The sequence below is a fragment of the Bufo gargarizans genome, chromosome 8, assembly GCF_014858855.1.
Source record: "Bufo gargarizans isolate SCDJY-AF-19 chromosome 8, ASM1485885v1, whole genome shotgun sequence".
NCBI classification, from domain to species: domain Eukaryota; kingdom Metazoa; phylum Chordata; class Amphibia; order Anura; family Bufonidae; genus Bufo; species Bufo gargarizans.
Genome location: NC_058087.1, coordinates 191,919,966 through 191,929,752, shown reverse-complemented (window position 1 = coordinate 191,929,752; position 9,787 = coordinate 191,919,966). Strand labels below are relative to the sequence as shown.

Here is a 9,787-nt window from a genome sequence, read left to right as displayed (position 1 = left end):
TGGCACTTAGGTCAGCCCTCGGGGGTCAGGATCTACACCAGCATCTGACTAACAGCAAGTACTGAAAGGAGGCGATAGAAAACGGAGCCAGACGCAGATTCTGATTTATCCAAAAATAATAATCTGAAGTTGTACAGTTAACCCCCCATGGCGCGGCTCACCTCCCACCGCTGCCACTTCATGCTCTCCTTCTTCACCGGTCTGGTCGCCATCTCGCTCTCCTCTCTCCGTTGCCTCATCGTGTATGACCTCTCAGAGGGTGAGCACCTGGATTTATAGCCGCTGGTCTTCTATTATGTCGCTGCCATCCCAGTAATACACGACACGACCCGGTGCAGAGATAAGGGGCCTGTGTGCGTGTGATTAGCGCCATCAATGAACCGCTGCAGTAGAGGGGGATGGCGGCATCTTAACCCATTCACAGCACCAGAATGTGCAATAAACGTAATCCGTGCATTTATGTTCAAAATGGAAAAATATACCGCCGTGATATCGACTGTGACATGAGATTATCCTGCTGCCGGTATTGTATATAGAATAATACGACTACAAGGCGGTTGCGGGAATCATTTAATGAAGCAGCAACACTGGTGTAACAGAAGTAGAAACTGAGCAACAGATGACAAGAACCGAAGGAGAATGGTGACGAGACATCTAGGACCCGCACTTATCCTTAGAACGGAGCCCGCAAAGTGATGTAGGGGGAACCTTGCAAGTGCTGCCACTTCTATAATGGTTACGGAAACGGGCTATATTCAGCACTCACATACAAATGGATGGGGGCGGCTGCGCATGCGCGGTGCGCTTTCCATTCAATTCAATGGGACTTGCACTCAGCTCAAGGCTCTCTATAACACATTGGTACAGGAGTAGAAATGTGCTATAAGAGAGCCTTGAGCGGAGCGGGCTCAGGCAGGAACCGGGGCCACTCAGCTAAATCCTGGCATAGCACACCTGTACAGGACACAGGGTACCGATGTGCGGTGCCAGAATTAAGCCAAGCTTGAGGGGAGCACAGATCTCCGTCCTGCGCAGTGTTCACTGCGGCCCCCTGTTATATCCATACAAGTCAGAGAATGATGATAAAATCCATGACTTTGGGACCTTATTTAAATAGGCAAACAGCATAACTGATTAATAAAGTATATTACTAAAATAAATTAACAGTTCAAAAGAAAGTTGTAAAAAGGTTTTGTTACTCTATAAGCTACCACCGGCAAGTTCACAGAAGAGGCCAGAAATATTTAAAGAAATGCTATCCAATCAGAAACTCCTTCCCTAACACAAAGTCCTGCGTTAGACTGGTCAGCTGACCCACAGTAATGGATCCGCTGTGACACCACTGCCTAGCAACTGCCCCAAACAAACTACAGGAGAAGCTAACACAATGGGAGTAACCCCGCTGGTCGTAGCATATGAGCCCTTTAGAAGCAGCTAACTGATATTGTGCCCAGCTCTTCTACCTGGGTAATTATCATCATAATATCAAGGAACAATTCACAAATATTGGCTACTGAAAACATCAACTGCACGGTACCGAGAAACTGCTCTCAAATTATCAATTGCCGACATGTTCGCCTTGTGTAAACAGGATTTGTTAGTCGATGTAAGGCGAGATGAGAGAAAGATGTAAATACAAGCAAAGTGATCAAAATAATGGTATACAACCCGATTACGGTTCTATATAAATGCTCGTCTTTTGAACATTAACAACTTGCTGTATTGTCAGTCGCCAAGTGAAGGCTTCTCCTGAGCTCCTCGTATACACAGGCCCAAGTCCAAAATAACCTGAGACATAAACCAGGAACATGAGGTGACACAATAATGACATCAAATATGTATTATTTTGTCATCAAAAGGGACTTGAATATCCACAACGAATATACTACAATTCCCATCATCCTACACAGTCAGAGTTAAGCGTCACTCTACAACCCTGGAAACAGATTAACTTGAGATAATGAAGAAGAGTCGACTACAGGAGCCTGATTGCCCACAACCATGTAACATTTCCTGACTTGGTCACCAAAAGCTGCCATAGATATTCCAAAATAGTAACATGGACTTTATTGACCTCAGCTTAATATCGTAACAGAGGCTTCATCCTCCACATAGAGGAGAACATGAAGGGGTTCAGTGAAGGAGGCGGTGAAGGTGTGTAAGTGTCTGATGGGGTCACACAGCTGATAGAAGGACAGACGCCCGGCCTCATAGTCTAAGAAGACCCCAAGTGTTGGACATGTTGACTTTGAATGCAGCGTTTCTCTGACTGAGTCATGTAACACTGAGTATTCTGCATCTTGTAAGATCAGACACCAAGATTTATTATTATCACCAGCCCCAGACAGATCTCCATCCTTATCTATACTGGGATAGGACAGTCCGATGTCACATCTTCCTATCTGGTTCCACTCTACCTCCCAGTAATGTCTTCCTGAGGAGAGGCCACATCTGCTCAACACCTGGGACCAATTCAGGAACCTTCCTGGTGATTTTGGTCTGCCATGTTCTTCTTCTTCAGTTCCTGTTGCCGTTTTCAGATCTTCTGAAATTTCCACATATATATTAGCAGTGTCCTCATCCAGCAATATGTCTGGAACATGGAGCCCGAGCTCTGATGTGACATTGGTGACAATATCGCTAATAGATCGGTGTAAGGTCAGTGAGATCAGAACCTCATCCAGATCATCCTCAGACCTGCCCTCTCCACCATCTCCCCCTGAGTCCTCATCATCTCCATGACCACATACTGTAATGTCACTTTCTTGTAGGAGTCTTATTGGGTCGGTGACATGACACATCTCCTCCACGTGACGCATCTTCCTGGACAGCTCGTCCTCCTCTATTTCCAGCTTCATGACCAGATCAGATATCTGGGACACAATCTTCTCCTCTTGCCTGGAGATCTCGCTCAGCGCTTTCTTTTCTGCCATTTCCAGTTGCTCCTTAATGTCCATAAATAACTTCCTGACGTTCTTCCTCTTATCAGAGGCTTTCTCCTGGATATTCCTCTGACGATCCTGCAGATTCTGGACTCTTGATTGTATTTCTGCTTTTTGTAGGTTTCCTTCATCCAGATATTTCTCCAGTTTCTTCTTCTTCTTCTCAGATGCATCATCTAGAAGTTCCACCTGGTGTCCCCTGTGCTCACCAACCAGACAGCAAAACGCACACACACAAGCTGCATCCTGCGGGCAGTATAACTCCAGAACCTTCTTGTGGAGGGAACATTTTTTGTAGCCAAAGGATCTGGTGGGTTCTGTTAATATATGATCCACTGACTTGTTATGGGCTCCGAGATGTTCATGGCACATGGAGGTCTCACAGTGCAGACATGTCCTCACAGCTGGTACAGGAGACTTAGTACAGTAAGTACAGAAGATCCCGGTCTCCTCAATGTCAGGCCGAGCAGATAAGAAACGCTCCACTATGTTCTCCAGCTTCCTTTTCTTCTCCAGGGCCGGACGCTCCGGATATTCTGCTCTGCAGTCAGGACAGGAATACACTCCAGCTGCCTCCTGTGCCTCCAGCGCACTCACAATACACGAGCGGCAGAAGTTGTGTCCACATCTCAGGGATACGGGATCTGTATACAGGCTCAGGCAGATGGAGCAGTCCAGCTCGGCCCTCAGATCAGCAGACGCCATTCTGCAATGAATGAAAGTAGTAATATGTTAGCTTCTAGATTGTATAAGTCTCCTACCAGGGGCATTGCTAGGGTCTCAAAACATCGGGGGCCCAAGCCCCAATGCATATGGCCCCAGTCGACGACCCCCACTAGCACTAAACACATTTTACTTGCTGCATAGACACCATCAAACATACAGGAGAATACAGCAGCACATACCTCTCACATCCAGAGCCTCCAGGTGATGCCTCCTCTGATGTAGATATTCGCCTCATCTTCACCATTCGGTCCGGACAACTTCTCAAAGCCATGCCTCGTCTCTGCAGAGTGTGACACACAGACATCTTAGGTTCCTCACATTTCTATCATCATCCTCGAGTCCCAACACTGTTATCCTGCTGCTCGCTGTGCCCCCCAATACTCCAAAATAATATCCTGAAGAAATACTAGTGCCCCCCATAGTAATAGTGCTCCTCATAGTCCCACCAATAGTAATACCCTTCTAGAATGCCCTCATTAGTAATACAGCCCCCAACAGTGTCCCCAACAGTAATACTGCTCCCCAAGAATGCCCCCATTAGTAGAAGAGCCCTCCTGTAATAATAATGCCCTCACAGAGCCCCCAGTAGAAATAAGGTCCCCCTATTGTTCCCCCAGTGGTAATAAAGCTCCCTACAGACCCCTCAGTAGTAAAAAGGCCGATGTATAAGCCTCCTATAGAGCCCCCTGTAGCAATCAGGACCCCGATAATGTCCCCTGTATTTATAATGCCCCCCCCTGCAGTGCCCCCTATAGTTAAAATCTTCCCTATAATGCCCTCAGAAATAATAATGCCCCAGTCATTCCAACAGACAGGCCCATGTAAGTAAGATAACATCATCTCTCCTGCCCCCTCCAACATACAGTCCCATGTAAGACACATCACACCCTGTCTCTCATAGTGGCCCCCAGCATTAATTATGTCCCCCATAGTGGCCCCCAGCATTAATAATGTCCCTCATAGTGGCCCCCAGCATTAATTATGTCCCCCATAGTGGCCCCCAGCATTAATAATGTCCCTCATAGTGGCCCCCAGCATTAATAATGTCCTCCATAGTGGCCCCCAACATTAATAATGTCCCCCATAGTGGCCCCCAGCATTAATAATGTCCCTCATAGTGGCCCCCAGCATTAATAATGTCCCTCATAGTGGCCCCCAGCATTAATAATGTCCCTCATAGTGGCCCCCAGCATTAATAATGTCCCTCATAGTGGCCCCCAGCATTAATAATGTCCCTCATAGTGGCCCCCAGCATTAATAATGTCCTCCATAGTGGCCCCCAACATTAATAATGTCCCCCATAGTGGCCCCCAGCATTAATAATGTCCTCCATAGTGGCCCCCAACATTAATAATGTCCTCCATAGTGGCCCCCAACATTAATAATGTCCCCCATAGTGGCCCCCAGCATTAATAATGTCCCTCATAGTGGCCCCCAGCATTAATAATGTCCCTCATAGTGGCCCCCAGCATTAATAATGTCGCCCATAGTGGCCCCCAGCATTAATAATGTCCCTCACAGTGGCCCCCCGCATTAATAATGTCCCTCATTGTGGCCCCAGCATTAATAATGCCCACCATAGTGGCCCCCAACATTAATAATGCCCACCATAGAGGCCCCCAACATTAATAATGCCCACCATAGTGGCCCCCAGCATTAATAATGCCCACCATAGTGGCCCCCAGCATTAATAATGCCCACCATAGTGGCCCCCAGCATTAATAATGCCCACCATAGTGGCCCCCAGCATTAATAATGCCCACCATAGTGGCCCCCAGCATTAATAATGCCCACCATAGTGGCCCCCAGCATTAATAATGTCCCTCATAGTGGCCCCCAGCATTAATAATGTCCCTCATAGTGGCCCCCAGCATTAATAATGCCCACCATAGTGGCCCCAGCATTTTCTTTTGACTGCCAAAAAACTAAACTAAAAAGACCCACACCTCATCCCCACTCGCTTCTCACCGGATGCAGCAGGACCTGATCGTGTGATGGACGCTACTTAAAATGCTGTCACATGGCCTAAATACACCCCCAACTCCCCTCCTCTGAGGCCCTCCAACATACAGTCCCATGTAAATAATACCACTCTCCTCGCTTCAGCCTCTCCAACATACAGTCCCATGTAAATAACCACTCCCCCTCCTTCAGCCCCTTCAACATACAGTCCCAGGTAAATAGCATCATTCCCCTCCCTTCAGCACCTCCAATATACAGTCCTATGTAAATAACACCACTCTCCTCCCTTCAGCCTCTCCAACATACAGTCCCATGCAAATAATACCACTCCCCTGACTTCATCCCCTCCAACATACAGTCCCATGTAAATACCATCACTTCCCTCCCTTCAGCCCCTCTAATATACAGTCCCATGTAAATAACATCACTCCCCTCCCTTCAGCCCCTCTAATATACAGTCCCATGTAAATAACATCACTCCCTTCAGTCCTAACATACAGTCCCATGTAAATACCATCACTCCCCTCCCTTCAGCCCTTCTTATATACAGTGTCATGTAAATAACATCCCTCCACTGCCTTCAGCCCCTCCAACATACAGTCCCATGTAAACATCATCACTCCCCTCCGTTTAACCCCTCCAATATACAGTCCCATGTAAATAACATTACTACCCTCAGCTTATCCAACATACAGTCCCATGTAAATAACAATACTACCCTCAGCCCATCCAACATACAGTCACATGTAAATAACATTACTACCTCCCTTCAACCTCTCTAATATACAGTCCTATGTAAATAACACCCCTCTCTTCAGCCCTAACATACAGTCCTATGTAAATAACATCACCCACTCCCTTCAGCTCCTCTAATATACAGTCCCATGTAAATAACACCCCTCCCTTCAGTCCTAACATACAGTCCCATGTAAATAACATTGCTTCCCTCCCTTCAGTCTCCTTCAACATACAGTCCTATGTAAATACCATCACTCCCCTGCCTTCAGCCCCTCTAATATACAGTCCCATGTAAATAACATCACTCCTCTGCCTTCAGCCCCTCTAATATACAGTCCCATGTAAATAACACCCCTCCCTTCAGCCCTAACATACAGTCCCATGTAGAGTTGTTGCGATACCAAATTTTGGATTTGGTTTCGATACCATAAAAAAAAGTATTGCGATACTCGATACCACGCGAAAAAATAAACCCCAAAAAGCCACGTGCATTCTGCATTTTAAAAAATGGTGAATCGCGCAGTTTTTATAATTTTTTTCTGTTCCGGCGTTCACCGCATAGTGTTTTTTAATATTTTAATAGTTTGGACTTTTCTGACGTGGCGATATGTGATATGTTTATTTATTGTTTATACATTTTATATGTGAAATTGGGAACGGGGGTGATTCATGCTTAGGGTACTTTCACACTTGCGGCAGGACGGATCCACCATGTCGGATCTGTCCTTCCGCTATTTCGCCATGCCGCCGCTCCGTCCCCATTGACTATAATGGGGACGGGGGCGGAGCTCCGGCGCAGCACGGCGGTACACGGCGAAAGCCGCCGGACTACTTTTTTATTTAATAACTATTTACCCCCTTAGGGGCCAGAACCTGGGATTTTTTTCATCCCTTGTCCTATTCACCCTGATAGATCTCTATTGTGGTGAATAGGACTTCACACTGTCCCTGCTGCCCTGTGCACACAGCATCAGGGATGTTACCATGGCAGCCAGGGCTTCAGGTGCGTCCTGGCTGCCATGGTAACCGATCGGAGCCCCAGGATTACACTGCTGGGGCTCCGATCAGAAGCTGCCACTGCACCCCCAATGAGGGAGAGGGGAGAGGACCCTGTGGCCACTGCCACCAATGATTTTAATACTGGGGGGTGGGGGCACTGTCCCACCAATGATTTTAATGGGGTGGGTGGTTGAGGGGGGGCGCACTGCGCCACCAATGATAATTACCCCTTAATACAGGAGGCGGGTACTGGCAGATCAGCGGCAGTTAACCCCTAAGGTGCAGCTCCCTGTCAGGGGCAGGGTGCCGGCTATGCGATTCTGCTGCCGGCACCGCCTCCTGTATTACGTGTTAAAGTCTGGACCCATATAAAGTAGTCGTTAAGTATTAGGCTACACAGAGCGGCGCCCAGCGATGTCCCAGCACCCACCATTATTCCTGGGGGGTGCTACGTTTGCCCGCTGTGCCCCATTACTGTCTCCTCTCCTGCTCCATATGCCAATTACTATCGGAGCAATGGGGAGGAGACATCAGCTTCTCTAGTGGGCGTTCCTTCTCCCTGCGCTGCGATTGGACAGCGCTACAGCCAAGGAGGAGGAACGCCCACTAGTGAAGCTGATGTCTCCTCCCATCGCTCCGATAGTAATCAGCAGCATGTGGAGCAGGAGAGGAGACAGTAATGGGGCACTGCGGGCGAACGGAGTGGCGCCGACAGCAGCAGTGCAGCCCAGTATAGAGAAAATGGAAATCCCGGTATCGTATCGATACTGGGACAAAAGTATTGATTGGGTATCGAAATTTCGATACCCTCAACAACCCTAGTCTAGAGATGAGCGAACTTCTGTTTTAAGTTCGGCGTCTAAAGTTCGGGTTTGGATTAGCGGAGAATCCCGATCTGGATCCGGATATGGATTCCGACTTCCGTTGTGGTCCGTGGTAGCGGAATCAATAATGGCCGATTATTGATTCCGCTACCACGGACCACAACGGAAGTCGGAATCCATATCCGGATCCAGATCGGGATTCTCCGCTAACCGGAAGCCGAACTTAAAACAGAAGTTCGCTCATCACTACCCTAGTCCCATGTAAATACCATCACTCCCCTCCCTTCAGCCCCTCTAACAAACAGTCCCATGTAAATAACATAATTCCCTCCCTTCAGCCCCTCTAACATACAGTCAGGGGTGTAGCTATAGGGGGTGCAGAGGTATTTGTGCCGCATAAGAAGACACCCAAAGCACTGAGGGAAGGGGGGCCTGAAGGGGTATAAGTAACTCCATTTTGTTTATTGCCCAACAGGGCCCAAGCTGAACTCTTGCACCGGGGCCCATGAACCTTTAGTTACTCCCCTGCATACAGTCCTATGTAAATACCATCACTCCCCTCCCTTTAGCCCTCCATCATACAGCCCCATGTAAAAAGCATCACTCCCCTGCCTTCAGCCCCTCCAACATACAGTCCCATGTAAGAAAACATCACTCCCCTCCATCATACAGTCCCATGTAAGAAAACATCACTCCCCTCCATCATACAGTCCCATGTAAATAACACCTCTCCCTTCAGCCCTAACATACAGAGGTGGTGTAAGAGAGGAGAACTACAACTCCCAGCATTCCTCTGACTCTGGAGTCCATCTCCTGAGTCCTACCTCTCCTCCTGTCAGAGAAGTTATCACAAGGTCTTCCCTATTAGTTCGGTAGCGGCTAAACTCCAGTCCAGACACGAAACGGACCTTCTGACGTCACTGAGGCGCGTGACATTCTCTTGTCACGTGACTCTGATTGAAGCGGCAGCGCGAAAAGCAGGGTCGGAGGCTGGAGAGCTCGGCCTGCCTGCAGAGCAGGAGACGGGCGGCTGCTCCGCACTGATAGGGGGGGCGGGGCCGCGGGGGGGAGAGAGAGTGTCTGTCAGTGCTGGAGGTGCGTGCGTGTGCTGAGGGGGCGGGGCGAGAACTGTGTGCTGAGGGGGCGGGGCGAGAACTGTGTGCTGAGGGGGCGGGGCGAGAACTGTGAGCTGAGGGGGCGTGGCGAGAACTGTGTGCTGAGGAGGGGGAGGGTGTTCTGTCCGATAACCTAAGATTCACTTACCCTGGCATCGCATTGTGTGCAGGGGGGGGGGGGGAGAGGAGGCTGTGTAGTATTGTGTGCAGGGGGGGGGAGAGGAGGCTGTGTAGTATTGTGTGCAGGGGGGGGGGGAGAGGAGGCTGTGTAGTATTGTGTGCAGGGGGGGGGGGAGAGGAGGCTGTGTAGTATTGTGTGCAGGGGGGGGGGGGGGGGGGGGAGAGGAGGCTGTGTAGTATTGTGTGCAGGGGGAGGAGGCTGTGTAGTATTGTGTGCAGGGGGGGGGAGAGAGGAGGCTGTGTAGTATTGTGTGCAGGGGGGGGGGGAGAGGAGGCTGTGTAGTATTGTGTGCAGGGGGGG

General features: G+C 49.0%; 1 protein-coding gene across 3 annotated transcripts; it reads right to left on the bottom strand.

Moving 5' to 3' along the window:
- Nucleotides 1-585: 585 nt before the first annotated feature.
- LOC122945157 (E3 ubiquitin/ISG15 ligase TRIM25-like) lies at nt 586-9,197 on the bottom strand. Of its 3 annotated transcripts, XM_044304071.1 has the most exons (3): nt 9,100-9,197; nt 3,848-3,948; nt 586-3,648 (listed from the first exon to the last, which is right to left on the bottom strand). In XM_044304071.1, the coding sequence occupies exons 2-3, from the start codon at nt 3,937-3,939 to the stop codon at nt 2,076-2,078; spliced, it is 1,665 nt and encodes a 554-aa protein (XP_044160006.1). In that variant the 5' UTR covers nt 3,940-3,948; nt 9,100-9,197; the 3' UTR covers nt 586-2,075. The 3 variants fall into 3 exon arrangements, 2 of the variants coding, with proteins under 2 accessions (XP_044160006.1, XP_044160007.1); XM_044304072.1 differs by lacking the exon at nt 3,848-3,948 and having other exon boundaries at nt 9,016-9,188; XR_006391096.1 differs by lacking the exon at nt 586-3,648 and having other exon boundaries at nt 3,899-3,948; nt 9,016-9,188.
- Nucleotides 9,198-9,787: the final 590 nt, after the last annotated feature.

Excerpts from the sequence above, each read along its gene's own strand:
- LOC122945157 (XM_044304071.1), bottom strand. The coding sequence starts at position 3,939 with ATGGCTTTGAGAAGTTGTCCGGACCGAATGGTGAAGATGAGGCGAATA. Across the intron at positions 3,649-3,847 it reads GGAGGCTCTGGATGTGAGAG|AATGGCGTCTGCTGATCTGA; the intron begins GTATGTGCTGCT and ends CATTCATTGCAG.